Below are 22028 nucleotides of genomic sequence, written 5' to 3' on the forward strand. Positions count from 1 at the left end.
AACTGAGGAAAGATGATTCTTTTGAGAAATCTGGATGTGGAGGGGAAGACAGAGCTACCTCTTACAATATGGGCAACACTCTAAAACACTTTAAAAATTAATCAAGTGATACATTTTAAGTGATACACGTTTATTGTAGGAAATATAAGAAATTAAAGTCAAACAAACAAAAAGTTGTGAGCGGCAAATCTCCCCTGAGGAGAATCTGAAGTTGGTATTTGACATTCAGGAGAAATAGCTGCTGAGACTCCTACAAACACGAAAATGTGAAATCCTTGCTAGCATAAGCCTCATAAAATGCAGGATATAAAGCTGAGACTGGGTAGATGGTCATGCCATCTATTTATTGAGAGACCACAGAAAGCAAAGCAAGCTTGCAAGAAGAAAATGATGCATTAAGTTCTGGGCTGAAACAGTTTGTGTTGATGTCTGAGATTCTTCTAATGAATAAAAAAATATTGAAAGCCTATTATATACCAGGCACTATGCTAGGTAGCTGGAATACATAGGTGACTAAAACAGATGATCCTGACTTTATTGATCTGGCAAGTGTATCAAATAATCGAAAAAATATATAATTATAAACTTTGGTAGGGGTTATGTAAGAAATTACAAGATGCTAGGATGTAGACCATTGTAGTTAAATACTTGCTCACCCAACTGTAGTACATTCCTGGGAAGATTCCCTAGAAGCATGGTTTCTGGGTCTACAGATCTGCTTGTTTCTATTTGTTTTTAAAGAATTTAAAAATAAACTTTATTTTTTGGAGCAGTTTTAGGTTTCCAGCAAAATTGAGGCAGAAAGTACAGAGAATTCTCATATGCCCACTGCTCCCACTTCAATCAACAATCTGCTCGTTTAAAAAAAGTATTATTGTTTTATAGAGGCATTTATTGGGGAATGGGAGAGGATACTGAAAACACACAAGGACCCTGGTTTGATAAAATAAGGTTCAGTTGAGTCGGGAACAGTGTGTAAAGTGAAAACTACATTTCCCAAAGGGCAGCGCGGCATGCACAGAGGAAGACTGCGCATGCGTAGAGGGGTCCTCCGCGCTGCGACCAAGCTCATAAAAGGCAAAAAGCGTGTGTGGTTTTCGCCCTGCCGCGAATCTTCGAACGCAAGCGCGTTGTTATCCGCAGACTTTGAAAAGCATTCGAGGGACCGCGCGCCTGCTCCCGCCGTCGCAGTTTCCAGCGCGACGTGCTTGTTCCACCCGTGGCTCGGTAGGTGGCTATGGGTCGCGGTGTGGGACAGCCCCCCGCCTTCGCCCACCCCGCCCGAAGAATGGCGGGAGTGGAGAGCTGAGGGTCCCCATTTCCGGGCCTTGCTGAGGCGGCTCTTGAGGGGCGGTGCGCACGCGCCCTGGGCGGGGAGAGGCGGGGCGCGGGGAGGGAGGGAGGGCTGGCGCAGACCTTCTGTAAGGTCTGCGCTTGCGCTCGCCCCCCCTGCGAGGGTGGGAAGCAGCCGCACGTGGAGCTTGGCGTGATGGCCGGGAGAGGTGGGGTACCCAGCCCAGGTGCGAGAAAACGAGAGCAGAGGATGGGCCCCGAACCTTGGCAGCTTCTGTTATTTGCTCAAGATGTGCCCATCTTAACCACACAACCTCATTCTTCCTTCACATTCCTCCCAGTGGCTCATCTCTCTGCCCCTGTTTGCAGCCAAAATTTCAACCTGTATTCACCAGCACCTTTTCTCCTCCAAACCCACTCCATTCAGGCCTTGGCCCCCACCCCTCCACTGGCCTTGTCAAAGCCACCGATCATCTCTAGGTCTCCAAATTCAGTGTTAAGTTAGTTCTGAGACCCCTAGCAGTATTTGATGCAGTTAGTCACTGCCTTTAATGGAAACGCGTTTTTTGTTTGCCTTGTGGAACATTCTCGTCTTTAGCTTCAGCTCTCTCTGACTTCTCTGCTGATTCTTGCTCCTCTTCCTTACTTTTAATGGTTGTACTGCCCCAAAGCGTCATCCTAGATCTCTGCTCAGTGTTCATTTCCTGGGCTTTAAATATAAATACCGTCTACTGTGCTTAACTCTCAAATTTCTGTCTTCAAGTCATTGCTCTTCCTGAAATTTTGAGTTTTACCTTTCGCTTTGCTCAGTTTTCTCTTTCTTCCAGTTGCTTAGGCCAAGCACGTTGAGTTTTTGTAGGTGTCTTTTGCTTCCTCTCTCTCCTCCTCCATCAGTCAGCACATATTTATCCTTGAGGCTTTGAAGTTTCACTCCTGGGTGTCCAGTTGTAGGTATGTTTGGTATTTGGTCAGTCCTTTCTGCCTGAGAATTTCTGTTTTCATTTTTGGCATTCTGTCATTATTTATTCAGATTTAGCCATTTATGTATTCTGATCCATCCCTTTTAGAGTGTTTATTTCATCTACAATTAAATATACCAAACTGTTTAATATCTGTGTTCCTTTCTGGACTGTAAGTTTCCTAAGATGGAGGCAGGGACTGTTTGTCTCATTCACTCCTGTATACCCCTCATGCCTGGCACAGAGTAGGTGCTTGATAAATGTTAATGAATGAATGAATGAATTTACACAGGGAAAGTACCTTTTCTCCATAGGTGGTAAGTAGACAATCCCTCTTAAGAGGATATTGGTTACAACTAATTTGTTTTCTGTGGTCAGGGAGGAGAAGATATTGAACAGCCCAGCTTCAGAATTCTTGCAGTGTTTCTAAGAGGTTTCCAGGATTCAGTTCAGTTCTGCAGTCTATTTTGAGGACTTGGCAGGTGCCAGGCCCCGTGCTAGTTGCTGGGACTATGAAGATAAATAAAATTGCATCCCTCTCTTCTAAGAGGCGTGGCAGGAGAGACAAGTGAAACAATTAGTCTCCTGGTGTATGTGTGACAGGTGCCAGAACGGAAGTTGGTGTACCGTGTTTTGGAAGTTTCTGGAAGTTTTGGTTGCCCTTGGCATCAGGGCAGATGAGAGGGGCCTGGGACAGCCAGATCTCCCTGCCAGTTGTTTCTGGCTATAAGCAGCTTTGTCCTTCTATTACTAGTATGCCATACAAATATTGTGTTCTCTGAGTGCCATGGTGTGAAAAAGGTTGGCAAATACTGCTGTAAAAGTGTTAATTTTGCTGCCATTTGATTTGGACCCTGAAAAACGAGTAAATTTGAGAGATCCAGAGGGGAAGAATCAAAGGCATTTCAGGCAGGCATAACAGAAGCATAAAAGTCTGTGCTTGTTTGAGGCTGGGGCCCTGGGATTGTTCGGCGTGGATATTGTAGGTCAGTTGAGAGGTGCCCCCCAGGATCTGAAGCAATGCCTTGGAAGTGTTTGGTGAACCAGAGTGTCCATTTTATAAATACCTGGCCCACCACGAGGCACCCTTTTCTCAGTGGGTAGGTCCAATTAGAGTCCATAGTTTTAGAGACCAGTTTTCTGGAGCTAGAAGCAGGGATGTTAAAGTCCTTTTTTTCCGATTTCTAAATTTATATACAAAGATTCTTACAAAGGTTTTAAAAATGAATCTCACTTGGAATTTTGATGAGTCATCTGCCTTGGAAAAAATACTCAATTTATGTCTCTTCAGGGTTTGTGGTCACTGTATCTGTGGAGAGGAAGGTAGACTGGTGAACACTGAACCAGTGGGAGTTGGATGTTGATACTAAGTTGTTTGAGCCCTTAAGGCTTAGGTTGCAGAGTCAGACAAATCTGAATTTGAATCCCACCTCTGCCACTTATTGTGTTTTCTTGGTAAAGTCATTTATTTCTCCAAGACTCAGGTTTCCTCAGTACTATGAACAGTACTTTGCAGGATTGTTAAATAGGATAATCCACGCAAGAGTGCTTAGCACATGGTAGGTAATCAGGAATAGCTGTCATTGTTACCTTTATTTTCCTACCTCTTTTTTTTTCAGATGGCACAATGAATCACTGTCTTACTGGTGATACTTTCAGTGTAATCATAATAACCTAACAGTTGATTGGCAGTTTACAGTAGACAAATGGCTTCTACTTCCATGATCTCCTTTGCTATTGAAGATGCTGAAGTTGTGACAAAACTTAGAATTGGGAGGAAGAGCATAGATTTTATAGTTTGCAGTCTTGCAGTCCCAGCTCAACTACCTGTATTTCCTGAGTTACCAGCATAACTTAACCTGTCTGAACTTCAGTTTCCCCAGCTGTAAAGAAGGTGGGCTTGTAGCATTGATGTAGGTTTAAAGGAGAATCACCTGTGTAAGCTTCAGTACAGAAGCATGGTAGGTACTGGGCGGGGGAGGTGGGTAAGTGGAAATCATGGTCTTAATTTTTTTAAAAAAACTAATTGATTAATGTAGCTTCTTACTGATGGTGGCTAAATTGAGGGTATGGCATCTGAGTGTAGAGTCTTAAATGCTTTGCTTCCCTTTGACTCATAACAAAGCTTTTTTTTTTCTGTATGCGGGCCTCTCACTGTGTGGCCTCTCCCGTTGCGGAGCACAGGCTCCGGACGCGCAGGCTCAGTGGCCACGGCTCACGGGCCCAGCCTCTCCGTGGCATGGGGGATCTTCCCGGACCGGGGTATCCCCTGCATCGGCAGGCGGACTCTCAACCACTGCGCCACCAGGGAAGCCCACAAAGCTTTTATTGTCTTGAGTCCTGTGGGATTCTTTTTAGAGTGGTTTAAGTATAGGATGTTTGCATTTGTTTGTATGAGGCCTTGCTTGCTAGTAGAGGGTCAGAGAACAGTTTTAAGCTGGGTGTTTAGCAGCTGATATGTGCTTTCCACCTGAAGCCTTTGTCCCCAAGAATTACCTCTTTTTAGTCAAACTTCCCAGTTGCAGGTAACAAAAAGGTAACCCAAACTAGTCTAAGCAGAAAAGGAGTATCTATTGACTGTATCTGGAGTACTGGGTTCATCAGCTTCAGGCATGGCTGTATCCAGAAGCCTAAATTATGTCACCAGTATTTTCTGTGTCTTCTCAGCTCTGCTTTCATGCATGTTGATTTCTCCCTCAGGCAGGTAAAAGCCTCCATCAGTTCCAGGCTTCCATGCTACTCTTTTTTAAAAACATCTTTATTGGAGTATAATTGCTGTTTTTTTAAATATCTTTATTGGAGTATGATTGCTTTACAATGGTGTGTTAGTTTCTGCTGTATAACAAAGTGAATCAGCTATATGTGTACATATATCCCCATATCTCCTTCCTCTTGCGGCTCCCTCCCACCCTCCCTATCCCATCCCTCTAGGCGGTCACAAAGCACCGAGCTGATCTACCTGTGCTATGCAGCTGCTTCCTACTAGCTAGCTATCTATTTTACATTTGGTAGTGTATATATGTCCATGCCACTCTCTCGCTTCGTCCCAGCTTCCCCTTCCCCCTCCCCATGTCCTCAAGTTTTTTCTCTTTCTGACTTACTTCACTCTGTATGACGGTCTCTAGGTCCATCGACCTCACTACAAATAACTCAATTTCGTTTTTTATGGCTGAGTAATATTCCATTGTATATTTGTGCCACATCTTCTTTATCCATTCATCTGTCGATGGACACTTAGGTTGCTTCCATGTCCTGGCTATTGTAAATAGAGCTGCAATGAACATTGTGGTACATGACTCTTTTTGAATTATGGTTTTTCTCAGGGTATATGCCCAGTAGTGGGATTGCTGGGTCATATTCCATGCTACTCTTAACCAACAGAAAGAGGTTATCTTTTTGCAGATAGCTCTAGCAAAAGATCTGAAATTGATTTTGGCCAGATTTGGGTCACATATCTCTTCCTGAACCAGTCATGGTGGTCAGGGAGAATATAATATTTTCATGGGCCCAAGTGGTATACCCAGCCTTGGAGCCAAGGTGAGGGGTGGTTTTCCAAAGGGAAATTAAGAGTGCTATTACCAGACCTAAATATTTACTTAAGAAAAATGAATATGTGTCTTTAAAAAGAATCACATATGACTGCTCATAGCAGTTTTATTCATAATGACCAAAAGTGGAAATAGATGCTATTCAGAGAGAACAGGTTAAACAAACCAGTTTGTTCATACAATAGGTGCACCTCAGCAATAGAAAGAAACAAACTCCTGATACACACAGCAACACAGATGAATCTCAAAACACATTAAGTGAAAGAATCCAGACACTAAAGAATATGGATGGCATGATTATGTTTCTATGAAATTCTGGAATAGGCATAACTAGTCTGTAGTGGAAAATATCAGAACAGTGGTTCCCCTTGTGGGTAGAAATAGAAAGTGTGGCCATCTAAGTGGAAAAAAGAGGGTTCTAGGACCCAGAAGGTTTAGGGTACTGGGCCTTGCTTCAAAATTCATAAGAATTCTGAAACTTATAGGAATTGCATAACCTCTTCTTGGTTTGAGACTAATGCTGAGATCAGCCTGGACCCTTGGACTCAGATAATGGGCAGCCTGGGCTGAACATTCAGTTTCCTCCCAGCTGGGAGCTGCCTGAACTTTCAGTTAGATGTGGTCCTGAGTCTGCATTCCGGCTTTGCACCACCAGGCTTAGTGTCCTCAGAGTGGAGAGCCACAGAAACCTTGGCCTCTACTGAGAATGTGTTTTCTGGGGAAATTCAAGTTCACAGCTGACTGGATCCAGAGAGAGCAGTAGTTTATTGGAAAATCATAAAATGAGTTGGTTTTCCCAGGCAGGGCGCACCCAGTAGGCAAAGCTTAAGCAGGAGAGGGCCCTTAAATGGTGGGGGCAGTGATTGCTTCCCCAGGCTTGGGATACATCAGCGTTTTCTGTTCCTTGTGCCTTTGACTGCTTGGCTCAACTTAACACAGTCCCTGTCTTTTTTCCTGGCAGTCCCCTGACCCACATCTACAGATAAGAAGGAGGCAGCTCGTATCTACTAAGTGCACGCTCTGTGCCAGGCACTGTCTATCACCTCACTTGTGTGGCTAGTCCTCAAGTGGGTGCTCTGGTTTTTATAGAGACTCAGAAAGGACTTTATAGCTGTTCTGTCCCCATTCCTCTCCTTGGAACACTCCTAAAATATGCCTGTCAGTTCATTACCCTGATGGCTGTATTGCAGGCAATCACGAGGGGAAACAACCAACACACACACAACCATTCTGTACCTAGGCAGCCATTCTGTTTTTCACTTTCAGTGCAGTATTCAATAAATCACACGAGGGGACTTCCCCGGCGGTCCAGTAGTTAAGACTCCATGCTTCCAATGCAGGGGATGTGGGTTCAATCCCTGGTTGGAGAACTAAGATCCCACATGCCGTGCAGTGTGGCAACAACAACAAAAAATTAAATTAAAAATTTAAAAAAAATTTTAAATAAATAAATTACATGAGATAGTCACTTTATTGTAAATAGACTTTGGGTTAGACAGTTTTGCCCAACTGTAGGGTAATACTGTAAGTGTTCTGAGCACGTCTAAGGTAGGCGAAGCGAAGCTATGATGTTCAGTAGGTTAGGTGTATCAAGTGCATTCTCAACTTATAATATTTCCAACCTATAGTGGGTTGATCAGAACATAACTCCATGGTAAGTCAAGGAAGATCTGCATATTACATATACAGAAGGTATCATACAAAATGAAAATCATTGTAGGTTGCTGGGATTTGCTTTAAGATATTCTTTGATGTTGTTGACTTTTTTTTTTTTTTCACCTAAATTAGGAAAAAATGGAAATAGAGGTGTGACCAGAGTACTTTGGAGAGCCAGGGGAGTTTCTGACTGCCTCACTGGTTAAGGAGTACCCCAGAGAAGAGAGGGGACTGGAGTAGGAAGAACTCGCTGCCATTTGTCAGTCAAGTTCCAGGGGAAGGGCATCATGGTAGTGGAAACAGCCTGATGATCCTTTCAGAGAGCTCAACACCGACTGCTTCCAGAGAGAGCAGTAGTGCATTGTATGATAAAATCATAAAGTGAGGTTCTCCTAGGCAGGGCACTACCCAGTGGGCAAAGTGAGCCTCCAGAATCCTGGCACTCATCTCATTACTTCAGAATTATTGGGTGGGCCACAAAGTTCGTTAGGGTTTTTCCATAAGATCTTTTTGGCCAACCCAGTACTTCACACTGAACAGAAATGAGGTGAGAAGAGAGCATTTTAAAAGTCACAAGTCAGTGTTTTTATGTGAGGGCATCCTGACAGGTCTCTTGTCAAAAATAGGGCCCTCCTTTCCCACCTCTGCCTAATGATTGCAGGATTAGGCCCTGCCTGGCTTGGTATTTGACCTACTCCTTCCCCTCCAGACCAAGTGGGTCAACTTTTTCACTTTGGTTGGCTGTAAGTTTCAACGTCAATTTCACTGTCTGTCTCTGCATCTACTAATTGCAAAAGGTTTTATGAGATAACATACTTTTTAAAATTCTTGTATATACATGGACTCTCTGGAGAAATACCCAAAAAACAACAGGGGTTGCCTCAAGGGGTGGGAGATTTCATTGTGTTTCTTTTAATCGTTTGAATTTTTTTTACTGTGTGCATATATTATCTAGTAGTTAAAGGTTTTCTTTTTTTTTCCCCCTTAAGCGGAACAGACTTTGTGTCTAACCACAGTGAGACAAAGAGACAGATGATATTGCAGTAATGTGATGAGAGCCTAAACTGAGGCAGTGACAGGTTTGATGGAAGAGAAGGGTCTGGATTTAAGAGAAATTTCTGAGGCAAAATCAATAGAATTTGAATGGGGATTGATCAAGGGCATGGGGTTTGGAGATGAACAAGGAGAAGACCCCAGGATTTCCAGCTTGGGAAGCTGGCTGGACAGTGATGGGCACCGCTCACCCACGTCTGGAAGGCAGAGCCGTGCAGGGCAGGAGGTGTGGGGTGTCTGAGGCGCATCATGGTTGGGACGTTCAGGCGGCAGCTGCAGGTCTGAGCTGGGAGCCTTGGCGAGAAGTCAGGGCTGATGATACTGATGTGGAAGTTTCAGAATATGGGTGCTCGAAGCTGGTGACAGTGCTCAGGGAGGGCTTAGAGAATGAGAAGAGGATCCAGGGTGACCTTCCACTGAGGTGGAGGAGGAGGGCAACAGAAAAATAGGGGAGACTGGAGGCCTGGAAACCCAGAGGACAGAGCTTTGAGGAGCAGCGTGTGGTCAGGTATTCAGTGCAGCAGAAAGTTCCAGGAGCTGGCAGGAGATCATAGGCACTGAGGGAGAGCCGGACTGCAATGGTTTAAGATTAAATGGAAGTAGAAGTGAGGATGGTGGGTACCGTGCCAGCCCTGTACTAGGTACGGAGGATAAAGTGATCCCCGCTCTCAGAGACTGGACACGCTAGGGGAGGGGACAGATACACACACACAGAGAATTGTAATACGATTTGATGGGCACAGTGGTAGAGAGATGCACAGGGTATAATGGGGACACAGAGAAAGGTAACTTCACCCAGCTGAGGAGACTGGGGGTTTCTATGATTAGAGGAGGGGGTGACTTGGTAGTAATCCAGGTCTTAGAGAACAGTTAAATCAGGCAGAGGATTAGGGGTAATCTGCCTGCAGGAAGAACATCCCAGATAGAGGGAACAGCACAAACATAGGGTACAGGCATAAGAAGTTACATGGCGCCCAGTCAGAAGTGGAGCAGTTCAGTATTACTGGAATATAAAACGTGAGGCAGACAGGGCTGAGAGATGTTGGAGTGGGGGAGACATGAGGATGGAAACCTCTTTGTGGAGACCTTGTGTCCTGTATTAAGGGCTTGACTTCTCCTGGGGGGGGGGGACGTGGGAGGGGGTTGAAAGTTTTTGGTAGGGAAATGATATGGCCACACTTGTCTTTTAGATGGATAGTCCTGGAGCTCTGCAGAGGGTGGATTTGAGGGAGACGAGAAGGCAGGGAGGAAGCCCAGCTAGGAGGCTGCCGTATAAGTTACGGTGAGACCGACCTGATACAGCCTGAACCAACGAGTGAAGGACTAAAAAGGAGTGGATGGAGTCCTGAAATACCGGGGCAGTAAATCAGCCAGAGTGGTGATTGGTTGGACGTGAGGATTGAGGGAGAAGGGGGAGTTGAAAATAACTCAGGTTCCAGCACAGGTGGCTGAATGGGTTAGGAGGAGCGTGCTACCACGTAGGGGTTTGGGGGTGGGGTGAGTAGGAAGGGGATGAGCTTGCTTTTGGACATCCTGATTTTTTTTTTTTAACAGTTTTACTGAGATATAATTCACCTACCATACAACTCACCCATTTAAAATGTATAATTTATTGCATTTTTTAAAGTATATTCAGAGTTGTGCAACCATTATCATCATCTAATTTTAGAATATTTTCTGGGTACATTGATTTAACAAAATAGTTTTTATTATGGAACATTTCTAACATACAGAAGTAGAATCACATAAGGAGTGTCTGTGCTGGGCAGAGTGATTTGGGCTCTCCTCTGGTGGAGATGTCCAGCCAACACGAATAGTTGTTACGGGAATTTCAGAATGGACCTGACTTCGGGGAGGGGGGTCAGGGCAGGAGAGAGGTGGTGTGTGAAGGAGTAAAAATACGAAGTTCCTGTCGATTTCCCAATACTACTTACCAGTGGGGTTATTGGTGAAAAGGGGTGTTGATGACAGCAGAGATGACTGTTCTTGCCTGAGGAGCTTCCAGGCTGGCTGGGGAAGAAGAGATCTACCTACATCCACTGGCTGGAAAGCCAGTTTATAGGTCGAGGTAGGTTCCAGGAAAAGTCAAGAGAAAAGTTAGGCTTATTTAGGGATGGTCAGACAAGACCAATTTTGATGTGGTTGTTGAAAAAGTGTGATGTTTGTATCCTTGGCAGAGAGGGAGAGGGTGTAGATGGCACAGCCTTTCAGCCTCTTTGGAGGGTAGGGTGGAATGGGACAGGACGTCTGCATTTGAGTGTGTGTAGATAAGACAGACCAGAAGAAATGTCAGCAAATAATGACAGATGACACTGGATATGTCTCAGGGCTGGATCCCACCCCTCACCCTCGGCCTCTTCAGATGCAGCCCCATTCTCTCGTCCTTGGACTTGTTCTCAGTTTGCTCCCGCCCCTCAGCCAACATGCTCACATTTCCTCCACCTGTAAACCCTCCTCCTTCTGCTTGGCCTGCCCTTCAAGCCTCCACCCCTGTCTCTGTGTCACAGCCCTGCTAGCAGGAAATTGTTAGCTTTATTTGCTACCACACCCCTCCTGCATGGTGGTGGGTCTGAGGGCAGGAGCAAAGATATTGAGGAGGGAGAAGGTTTGAAGTGTCAGAATTCTCAGAGAAGGTAACTGATTTACCTGGCAGCAGAGTGGGAGTGCTTGCTATCAATGCTTGTATAAAGTAAAACCCACTGTCCGGTTGGGGGGGCTTCCCCCAGTTCTATATATTTTTTTAAATTTACGTTTATTTATTTTTGGCTACATTGGGTCTTCATTGATGCACGTGGGCTCTTCTCTAGTTGCAGCGAGTGGGGGCTACTCTTCATTGTGGTTCGCCGGCTTATTGCCGTGCCTTCTCTTGTTGTGGAGCACGGGCTCTAGGCGCATGGGCTTCAGTAGTTGTGGCACGCGGGCTCAGTAGTTGTGGCTCGCGGGCTCCAGAGCGCAGGCTCAGTAGTTGTGGCGCACGGGCTTAGTTGCTGGATCCCACCCCTCACCCTCGGCCTCTTCAGATGCAGCCCCATTCTCTCGTCCTTGGACTTGTTCTCAGTTTGCTCCCGCCCCTCAGCCAACATGCTCACATTTCCTCCACCTGTAAACCCTCCTCCTTCTGCTTGGCCTGCCCTTCAAGCCTCCACCCCTGTCTCTGTGTCACAGCCCTGCTAGCAGGAAATTGTTAGCTTTATTTGCTACCACACCCCTCCTGCATGGTGGTGGGTCTGAGGGCAGGAGCAAAGATATTGAGGAGGGAGAAGGTTTGAAGTGTCAGAATTCTCAGAGAAGGTAACTGATTTACCTGGCAGCAGAGTGGGAGTGCTTGCTATCAATGCTTGTATAAAGTAAAACCCACTGTCCGGTTGGGGGGGCTTCCCCCAGTTCTATATATTTTTTTAAATTTACGTTTATTTATTTTTGGCTACATTGGGTCTTCATTGATGCACGTGGGCTCTTCTCTAGTTGCAGCGAGTGGGGGCTACTCTTCATTGTGGTTCGCCGGCTTATTGCCGTGCCTTCTCTTGTTGTGGAGCACGGGCTCTAGGCGCATGGGCTTCAGTAGTTGTGGCACGCGGGCTCAGTAGTTGTGGCTCGCGGGCTCCAGAGCGCAGGCTCAGTAGTTGTGGCGCACGGGCTTAGTTGCTCTGTGGCATGTGGGATCTTCCTGGACCAGGGCTCGGACCCGTGTCCCCTGCATTGGCAGGCGGATTCTTAACCACTGCACCACCACGGAAGCCCCATTCCCCCAGTTTTAATATGCCCAGGTGTAGGCATGTAAAAGGCAGGTGGTTCTGACCAGGATTCTGCTTTATGTGGCAGGAGACAACCCTTTTCCGTGCTGATCCGTTCCTTCCAGGGATCTTCCCACTGGACTCGTCTTTGGTCCGCACCTTCACCTTGGTTGTGGTTCAGGGGGGCTCTTTCCCCCTTCCTCTTTGCTCACTCAGCAGATCACCCCTAGCGTCATCAATTCCCAAGACTTTAGCAATGACCTTTATGCTGCTCATTCTCAAATTTATCCACTTTGAATCTCTTACACTCTAGATCCCTGATTTTGGGTGGTTCTAATTAATGCAACCAGACTTTTTTTTCTTAAGGGACATGTTCTTCTCTATATTAGAATGCATTATATAAAGCTTGTGGTGGTAAAAATAGTGTTGCACATGTGAGGAAAAAGAGATATGTCACAAGCAGTCAAATGAAAATAAGTTGGACTTCATAAAAATTAAAAACGTGCTTCAAAGGACACAATTCAGTAATCATTTTTTAAAAAAACAATTAAAAATGGCAAAGGGCAGTTCTCCAGAGAAGATACACAAAGGCCAGTAAACACATGAAGAGATGTTCAACATCATTAGCCATCAAGGAAATGCAAATCAAAACCACTGGTTACCATTTCACACCCACTAGGATGGCTGTAATGAAAAAGACAGACAATATCACATGTTGGTGCGCATGCAGAGGTATCGGAACCCTCATACGTTGCTGATGGGAATATAAATGGTACACCCACTCTGGAAACAGTCTAGCTGTTCTCAAAAGGTTAAACATAGACTTACCATATGATCCAACAGTTGCACTCCTAGGTGTATACCCAGGAAATGAAAACATGTCCACAAGTATTCATAGCAGCAATGTTCATAACAGCCAAACAGTGAACACAACCCAAATGTCTGTCAGTTGAATGGATATACAAAATGTGGTATATGCAAACATGAAATATTATTCAACAATAAAAAAATGAAGTGCAGAATAGGCAAATCTGTAGAGACAGAAAGTAGATTAGAGTTTGCCTGGGGCTGGAAGAGATGGAGATGTACATGTATTTAAAGCATACAATTCAGTGGTTTTTTAGTACATTCAGAGTTACGCAGCCATCACCACCATCAATCTTAGAACATTTTCACCGCCTGGCCAAAAAACCCGATTCTCATTAACAGCCACTCCCCTTCCTCCCTCAACTCCCCCCCGGCACCCCCCGCAACAGCTTTCTGTGGACTTGCCTATTCTGGATATTTCATATAAATGGAATCATACAATATGAGGTTTGTTTTGTCTGGCTTCTTTCACTTAGCATAATGTTTTCAAGGTTCATCCATGTGTAGCATGTGTCAGTACTTCATTCCTTTTTAGTGTAATAATATAGTCTATGGTATGGATAATACCACACTTTACCCATTCATATAGTTTCTCCACATCCTCACCAACACTTGTTATTATGTCTCATTTTCATTATAGCCATCCTAGTGAGTGTGAAATGGTATCTCCTGTGGTTTTGATTTGCATTTCCTTGATGGCTAATGATATCAAGCATCTTTTCATGTGCTTGTTGGCCATTTGTATATCTTCTTTGGAGAACTGTCTATTCAGATCATTTTTATATATGGTCTGAGGTAGGGCCCCAAATTCACTCTTTTACATGTGGACATCCAGTTGTCCTTGTACCATTTATCAAAAAAGACTATTCTTTCCCCATTGTCTTGGCAACCTTGTGGAAAATCAGTTGACCATAGATATAAGGGTTTATTTATGGTCTCTCGATTCTGTTCCATTCATCTTTATGTCTACCCTTATGCCAGTACCACAACATCTTGATTACTATAGCTTTATAGTATGTTTTGTAATTGGCAAAACTTTTTCAAGGTTATTTTGGCTATTCTGGATCCCTTGAATTTTCATATTAATTTTAGGATGAGATTGTTAATTTGTACAAAGAAGCCAGTGGGATTTTGATAGGGCTTTCCTTGAAACTGTAGATCAATTTGGGGAGTAGTTTTTGCTATTTTAACAATATTAAGTCTGCTGATCCATGAACATGGGTTGTCTATTTATGTAGATCTTAATTTTTTTAAACACTTTTTTGTAGTGTTCAGTATAAGAATTGTATACTTCTCTTATTAAATTTATTCCTAAGTATTTTATTCTTTTCGATGCTATTATAAATTGAATTGTTTTCTTAATTTCATTTTTGGGTTGTTCATTGCAACTGTATAGAAATGCAATTGATTTTTGCCTGTTGATCTTCTGTCCTTTAACCTTATTAGTTCTAATAGTTGTTTAGTGGGTTTCTCAGGATTTTGTATATACAAGGTCATGTCATCTGCAGATGAAGATAGTTTTACTTCTTTCTTTCCGATCTTGATTCTTTTACTTCATTTTATTGCCCTAGGTTGAACCTCCAGAACAATGTTGACTTGTTGCTGATCTTAGGGGGGGAAGGCTTTCAGTCTTTCACCAATAAGTATGATGTTACCTGAGGGTTTTCCTAGATGCCCTTGATCAGGTTGAGAAAATTCCCCTCTATTCCTGGTTTGTATATTACTCTTTTAATAAACAAAACAGAGATTTTAAGAAGTTATGCATATTTAAATATATAGAGTTCACAGGTCATTACCAGGGGGTGGGGGACATGCAGTGTGAAGCTGATCTTTGTGGATATGGAGATGTACTAATTGAATGATCTTTATAAGAAAGTAGGGTATAAAGTAAAAATTTCAGCATCCTAAAAAAAAGTTCTTTTTTTCCAGTCTACTTTTATCTTTAGGTATATGTCCAGTTTTACCTAGTTACAGTAGCTTACTTTTTACAAAAAATTTTTTATTGAAGTATAGTTGATTTACAATGTGTTAATTACTGCTGTACAGCAAAGTGATTCGGTTACACATATATATACATTCTTTTTTTTAATATTCTTTTCCATTATGGTTTATCATAGGATATTGAATATATAGTTCCCTGTGCTATACAGCAGGACCTTGTTGTTTATCCATCCTGTATATAAAAGCTTACATCTGCTAACCCCAACCTCCCACTCCATCCCTCCCCTAACTCCCTCCCCCTTGGCAACCACCAGTCTGTTCTCTAGATCCATGAGTCTGTTTCTGTTTCATAGATAGGTTCATTTGTGTCATATTTTAAATTCCACATATAAGTGATATCATATATTTGTCTTTCTCTTTCTGACTTACTTCACTTAGTAGGATAATCTCCAGTTACATTCATGTTGCTGCAAATGGTATTATTTTGTTCTTTTTTATGGCTGAGTAGTATTCCATTGTATGTATGTACCACATCTTGTTTATCCATTCATCTGTCAGTGGACATTTAGGTTGTTTCCATGTGTTGGCTATACAATAGCTTACTTTTAAAATTACCTTTTATTGTCTCTTATTCTTTTTTTTTTTTTTTTTTGTGGGACGCGGGCCTCTCACTGCTGTGGCCTCTCCCGTTGCAGAGCACAGGCTCCGGACGCTCCGCGGCGCGCGGGATCCTCCCGGACCGGTGCACGAACCCGTGTCCCCTGCATCCGCAGGCGGACTCTCAACCACTGCGCCGCCAGGGAAGCCCTATTGTCTCTTATTCTTTTTCTAATTACCTACTGTTGCATTTTATTTTCATCAGAATACATTCATCTTACCTTAAGTCAGATATTTTTAGTAGTTAATTTCTCTTCCCTCTACAGTAAAAAAAGTAACAATGCTTTATGACTTAGAAAGTGTCTTCATATAAAATCTTATTTGAATCCTCATTTTACACATTAAATAAAAAAGGGAAACCAGAATGCTTGAATCATTTGTCAGGATAGTAGCAGCAGAGCTGGGGCTAGGGCATACTGCTTTTGAAGATACTTAATAAGTACTCCTGACTTGGTTGAACATATCGAATACGAGCGTCGTTGGATTAGGGAGGAAATCCAAGACAACTTGCCGCTGTATCAGTTTCCTAGGGCTGCCATAACAAATGACCATAAACTGGGTGACTTCAAAGAAATGTATTCTCACAGTTCTGAAGACTAGAATTCCAAAATCAAGGGGTTGTATTAGTTCCAGAATCAAGGGTGGGTTCCTTCTTGGGTGAGCAGAAGGAGAGTATGTTCCGTGCCTCTCTCCCAGCTTCTAGTGGTTGCCAGCAATCCTTGATATTACTTGGCTTGCAGCTGCATAACTGCACTCTCTCTCTGCGTCTGTCACATGGCTGTCTTCCCTCTATGTGTGTCTGTCTCTCCACCTGGCATTCTCTGTACGTGTGTCTCTGTTTCTTCTCTTATGAGGACACCAGTCATGTTGGATTAAGGCCCACCCTACCCCAGTGTGACTTCATCTTAACATATATCTTAATTACATCTGCGAAGACCCTGTTTCCAAGTAAGAGGTACCGGAGGTTAGGACTTCAGCATATCTTTCAGGAGGATGGTTTTACCCACCACAGCCACTCACAAGGCTCTCTTCTGCTCCCCCTCCACCCCAGGCGCCCCCGTATACCACACCATGGCCCTCGTGTCTGCTGATTCCCGCATTGCAGAACTGCTCACAGAGCTCCATCAGCTGATCAAGCAAACCCAGGTAAAAATCCACAGCCCTCCACTCCTAGAGGGGAATGTGGGCTGTGATGCTGAGCTGTGGAGGGGGCGGGGATGGTTGTGTTCAAAGAGATTGGACATGCAGGAACCACGGTGGTGTGATGAAGGTGGGAGGAGAAGGAGAATGTAGGGTATGACTCCCATTCCTGTTGGATTTTCTGTCATGTGCAGGATTTCATGATTCGTTTTGTTTAGTAACAGCTATACTGAGAGGTATAATTCACATACCATACAATTCACCCATGTAAGGTGTACAGTCCAATTTGAATCAATATTCAGAGTTGTGCAACCATCACCATGATCAATTTCAGAACATTTTCATCACCTGCCAAAAATGCCCTGTACCCACTAGCAGTCATTCTCCTTGTGCCCCTCCACCTCAGGTAAACAGAGACACTCTTATCAGGCAAGATATTCCAAGCGTGTTTAGAGGTTATCTACTAAGAGCTGGTCAAGGGCCAACCCTTTTTTGGAATGTGTAGTGTTTGAAAACCCAGGCCTGCTGAATTGATCTTTAACTGCACCTGCCACCCCCCTGGCCCTTGGCCTAGGCTCTGTTACAGCAAAACAGTCATTTGAGCATTTACCTTTAGTATAGCATTTATATAACAGATACAGCAATAGTATCAGGATAAATATGCCTAGCATTTGCAGGAATCCTTATAGGGTAGGGATAGACTTAAAGAAACAACTAATCTGTCCTAGAGAGCCATTACGTACACTTCCATATTTTTGTACTAATTTGATGACCTGTTTTCCTCCTTCATCTACCACCATCTGTACCTTATGATAAATTTGTGTGAAACTGTTTGGCATAGAAATTAGCTGATGGTGAGTTAAATCCAGTTCTTCCTCAGGTCAGTCATTTTCCATCAGCATTACATTCTCAGAAGACTGACTCAATCTCCCAATACATTTGGTCACCGATATCAGTATTATCCTATGACTGACTTACATAAGGTAGTTGAATCTTACCAACAGTGCCAGTGTGTTACACCGTACTGAAGTATGGTCATGGTAAAATTCGGTTTCATTATGGAACAAATCACTAAGAATTACAGAGCTATTTGTTAGACCTTTGCAACAGAATTTGCCCTGCCCATTTACCAGATTTTATTACGGACAGGCTTTATTACAGTTGGCCATGATTCAGTTATTTCTGGGTTCCAAGTCAGCTGGGGATAAAGCCAGTCACTCTGTCTCAGCTCAGGCCCGTATTGAGACTGGTTTCCATTGCTTACTGTTGTATAGCAGAGTCCACCTCCCTCCTATGGGGAGGACACAGGTGGTATTCAGAGTACAAGTCCTACCTCTGCTAACTGGACTTCAGGATATGTCTTATTTTGATCTGTTTTTGGGTCAAGGGTAGTCATGGTGCATTGATGTAAATTGCACATGCCCCTTGAGGGCTTCCATAGGTTTAGAGGTCCACAAAATCCCCATAATTGTGGCCCTTGGGGCTCAGCAGCTAGGATGGAGGGCCGCTGCTCATGGCTACTTATATTAAAGTATTATCCATTTTAAAATAGTCAAGAAACCCTGGTGGGTCAAGGTGCAAGCCCTTTCCAAGCAACAGGTGGGTCCTAGAACTATCCACATTACCTGTTGGGTTGGCCTGAACCACTTCACTAAAGCCTCATCATCTTTCCAGGCTGACTCCCATCCCTTGCCTTCCTCCTACGCGAGAACTCACTTCTGTTTGTTTATTCTAATCAACAGTCTTTTCCCCCTGATTGCTGCTTCTCATTGAAAATGAGTTCAGCTTTGCCCCGCAATGAACACAACAGTACCTATGTCCCCTAAAGCCTTTTTCTGTCTATGGGCCAATGTGGCTTACTCCGCCATGCATTTTGTTGCCATTGTGTACTAATGGCCTGGGTGCTGCAGTTAGGATACATATTTTGTACCCAAAAATGTTGGGTGCCCCATAGTAGGGTTAGATGAGTGGTAGTCGCACCTAGATGTAATTTAGCCTAAGTATATCATATGGCCTCTTAGGCCTCTCAAAACCTTCCTCGTCTCGGGGAGTGGGGGATGGGGCTGTTCCCCAGGGGAATTTGGACCCACCATGTGCCTACTGCTCTAATCCTGTCGGAAACCCACTTTTTCCCTATTGTTTTTACTTGCTTTTCATTCACAAAGACAAGGGTGATATGTATTTGTGCAAGCATGCTGCGGCATATCATGTCCATTATAACCAGGGACCTTTCTAAGCATCCCATCATCCAGGCTTGATTACCTGTGACACAATGATCAGTCCGCTGGGAGCCGCCGTACAACCCAATGGGAGCAGTTTCCAGAGATTCCTTTCCAAACGGTATCCTTTGTAGTGGAATGTGGCCTGAAAAATAAGAGTCGGAAGATTCTGGCACACGTATTGCTAAGTGAAAACCCAGTCTGAAAGGTTTTCTATACTGTATGATTCCAACTATATGACAATATGGAAAAGGCAAATCTATAGAGAGAATAAAAAGATCAGTGATTGCGCAGGGCTTAGAGGGAGGGAGGGATGAAAAGGGGGAGCACAGGGGATTTTTAAGGGAGGTGAAACTATGGTACCATAATGGTGGATACATTACTTTTTTTTTTTTTTTTTTTTTTTTTTTTGCGGTACGCGGGCCTCTCACTGTTGTGGCCTCTCCCGCTGCGGAGCACAGGCTCCGGACACGCAGGCTCAGCGGCCATGGCTCACGGGCCCAGCCGCTCCGCGGCATGTGGGATCTTCCCGGACCGGGGCACGAACCCGTGCTCCCTGCATCGGTAGGCGGATTCTCAACCACTGCGCCACCAGGGAAGCCCAATACATTACATTTTGCACTTGTCAAAACCCATAGAATGTAAAACACAAAAATGAATCTTAATGTAATCTATGGACTTTAGTCCATAGATTATTATCAATATTGGTTCAGTAATTGTAACAAATGTTCCACGCTAATGCAAGATGTTAATAATAGGTGAAGCTGTGCAGGGGAAAGCAGGTATATGGGAACTCTGTCTTCTACCTGCGTGATTTTTCTGTAAACCTAAAACTGCTCTAAAAATAGTTTATTAATAAAATTTTGAAGATAAAGAAAAAAAGATACTGGCACATTACTAGAATTCCAGTCAGTCACCAACAGTTTGTCTAGTTTATCATCATACTGTATAACCAAAATGTCTCTCAGAGGGTTTTCAGGCTTCCATTTGACTTTGTCAGGGTCTGAAAGCGGAGGTGGTCTTGGCAAACACACAGCGTCACCTTCAGGGCATCTGGTATGACTGAGTTAGGAGTCAATGTTATTCTCTTGCTCTGAGCCTCTCTCAGGTATTAATGTAATACTGAATTTCCATCATTGCATAACCCATTTATTCATTCTTTTACCCTCGGCTACTCTTTCTCCTTCTCTCCATTTGTCATTGATTTTTATGCAGAGTTTTCTACTCTTCGAAGGACGTTAGGCTTGGCCACCGTGCTGGTCCTGATTGCCAGCAACAACACTAGTCTAGCAAGTGCCTCACCTTCCCCCGACTCTCCCCCTATCCTCACTCCGGCCCCTGTCCATTCCCATTCATGTAAGGTAGGGTTACTTAGGTACGGAACTAGTGGGCTGTTTTCACCACTAGGCATTATAGCTGCGTTCAGTGTTAACTCCATTTTGCCAGATGGGGTGAAAGTACCTACCCCCCACCCAGGGACTTAGAAATTCTGACATAAATGTTAAAAGGTATAGTTACAATTTCTTCCTTAGGAATCATCCCTGCTTCCGGCATCTTCATTTGCAGCCCTGGTCCCAGGACCACTGATGTGGGGAAGAATTGTATCAGCATCCTTACCCACCCCGCTTCCCCAGATGAACTGATCATAGATACATGTGTTAATTTCTAGACTCTCAATTCTGTTCCACTGACCTATATGGCAGTATCACACCATTTGACTACTGCAGCTTTGTAGGAAATTTTGAAACGTGAGTCCTCCAATGTTTTGTTTGTTTTTTAAGATTGTTTTGACTATTCTTGGTCACTTGAATTTCCATATAAACTTGAGGATCAGCTTGTCAATTTCTGCAGGGAAGTCAGCTGGAATTTTGATGGGGATTGCATTGAATCTGTGGATCAGTTTGTCTTTTTGATAAAGGAGAGTCATTAAATGTATAACTTGTAAGTTAACTTTAATGCCTTTTGTATTGCTTTTGCATTAGTCAGGGGGAAGAATCCTTTTAAACTAACGGATTTGGAAGTTGGATTTACAAAATGAGGGTCATATTTATGGGGCCTCTGGCCTGGGCTGCAGGGTAGTTACCACAGCAGGATAAAGGGTCTCCCCTCATGTCCTGTTGACCTCGTCCTTGCAGGAAGAGCGTTCGAGGAGCGAACACAACTTAGTGAACATCCAGAAGACCCACGAGCGGATGCAGACAGAGAACAAGAGTGAGTAGCTGGGCTCGGGAGAGAAAGGAGTGGGCCAAGACTGGGATCATGGCGGTCATCATTTTCGAAAGGGACTTTTGCATGTATCTGCCTAATCCAAAATGAACTGCTTGCTCCCTAGCCCTGAGGGACAGTTTTCCCTTAGGCTGGGTGACCTGAGATGACCCAGAAGACAGATGACAGACTGCCTAGCCACTAAGGAACCTTAAAATCCCCCAACTCTGAGGACTGGGAAGTCAGGAAATGACACTGCGTCTCGGGAACCCCCTTTCAGCGCACAGGACCCCCCAGTTAGCCGGCATTTTCTAGAGCTTCCCTACTTGTGTGCCCGGCACATGCCCTGAGGTCAGGCTCCCGGGCTGGTGCTTTCCAACTCTGAGGAGCTTGGAGAATTGTTTTCTGTTTGCGTGCGTCACACTCTGGCAGAGGTTAGAGAGTCCTCTCCTAGATGTCGCGATGGCATCTGTACCATGTGAAAAGTGAACATGGAGGTATCGGCCTCGGGGGGCACTTCTGAGCCAGTAAAGCTCATACCTCAGCCCATGGCCCCTCGGTGCCCCCCAGAGTCTTGATTCCGGCAGACTGGAAGCAGTGCCACATTGCTGCCGGCTGCCCCTCACCCATGCATCTTTCTCCCTTTGTTTATTCTGCAGTCTCTCCCTATTACCGGACAAAGCTGCGTGGCCTCTATACAACCGCCAAGGCCGATGCAGAGGCTGAGTGCAAGTGAGTACCGTCCCACTGCCCTGC

At 44.2% G+C, this 22028-nt stretch overlaps 1 protein-coding gene across 1 annotated transcript; it reads left to right on the forward strand.

The window, feature by feature from the left end:
* Positions 1–1055: 1055 nt before the first annotated feature.
* Positions 1056–22028, forward strand: LOC114487760 (SAGA-associated factor 29-like). The gene is made up of 4 exons (XM_028499769.2): positions 1056–1227; positions 16760–16854; positions 21203–21278; positions 21932–22028. Exons 2-4 carry the CDS (start codon positions 16780–16782, stop codon positions 22006–22008), a joined length of 228 nt encoding a protein of 75 aa, XP_028355570.1. The 5' UTR covers positions 1056–1227; positions 16760–16779; the 3' UTR covers positions 22009–22028.

The sequence above is a fragment of the Physeter macrocephalus genome, chromosome 14 (genome assembly GCF_002837175.3).
Source record: "Physeter macrocephalus isolate SW-GA chromosome 14, ASM283717v5, whole genome shotgun sequence".
Taxonomy (NCBI): Eukaryota; Metazoa; Chordata; class Mammalia; order Artiodactyla; family Physeteridae; genus Physeter; species Physeter macrocephalus.

Excerpts from the sequence above, each read along its gene's own strand:
- LOC114487760 (XM_028499769.2), top strand. The coding sequence starts at position 16,780 with ATGGCCCTCGTGTCTGCTGATTCCCGCATTGCAGAACTGCTCACAGAG. Across the intron at positions 16,855-21,202 it reads AGCTGATCAAGCAAACCCAG|GAAGAGCGTTCGAGGAGCGA; the intron begins GTAAAAATCCAC and ends TCGTCCTTGCAG. Across the intron at positions 21,279-21,931 it reads GATGCAGACAGAGAACAAGA|TCTCTCCCTATTACCGGACA; the intron begins GTGAGTAGCTGG and ends TTTATTCTGCAG.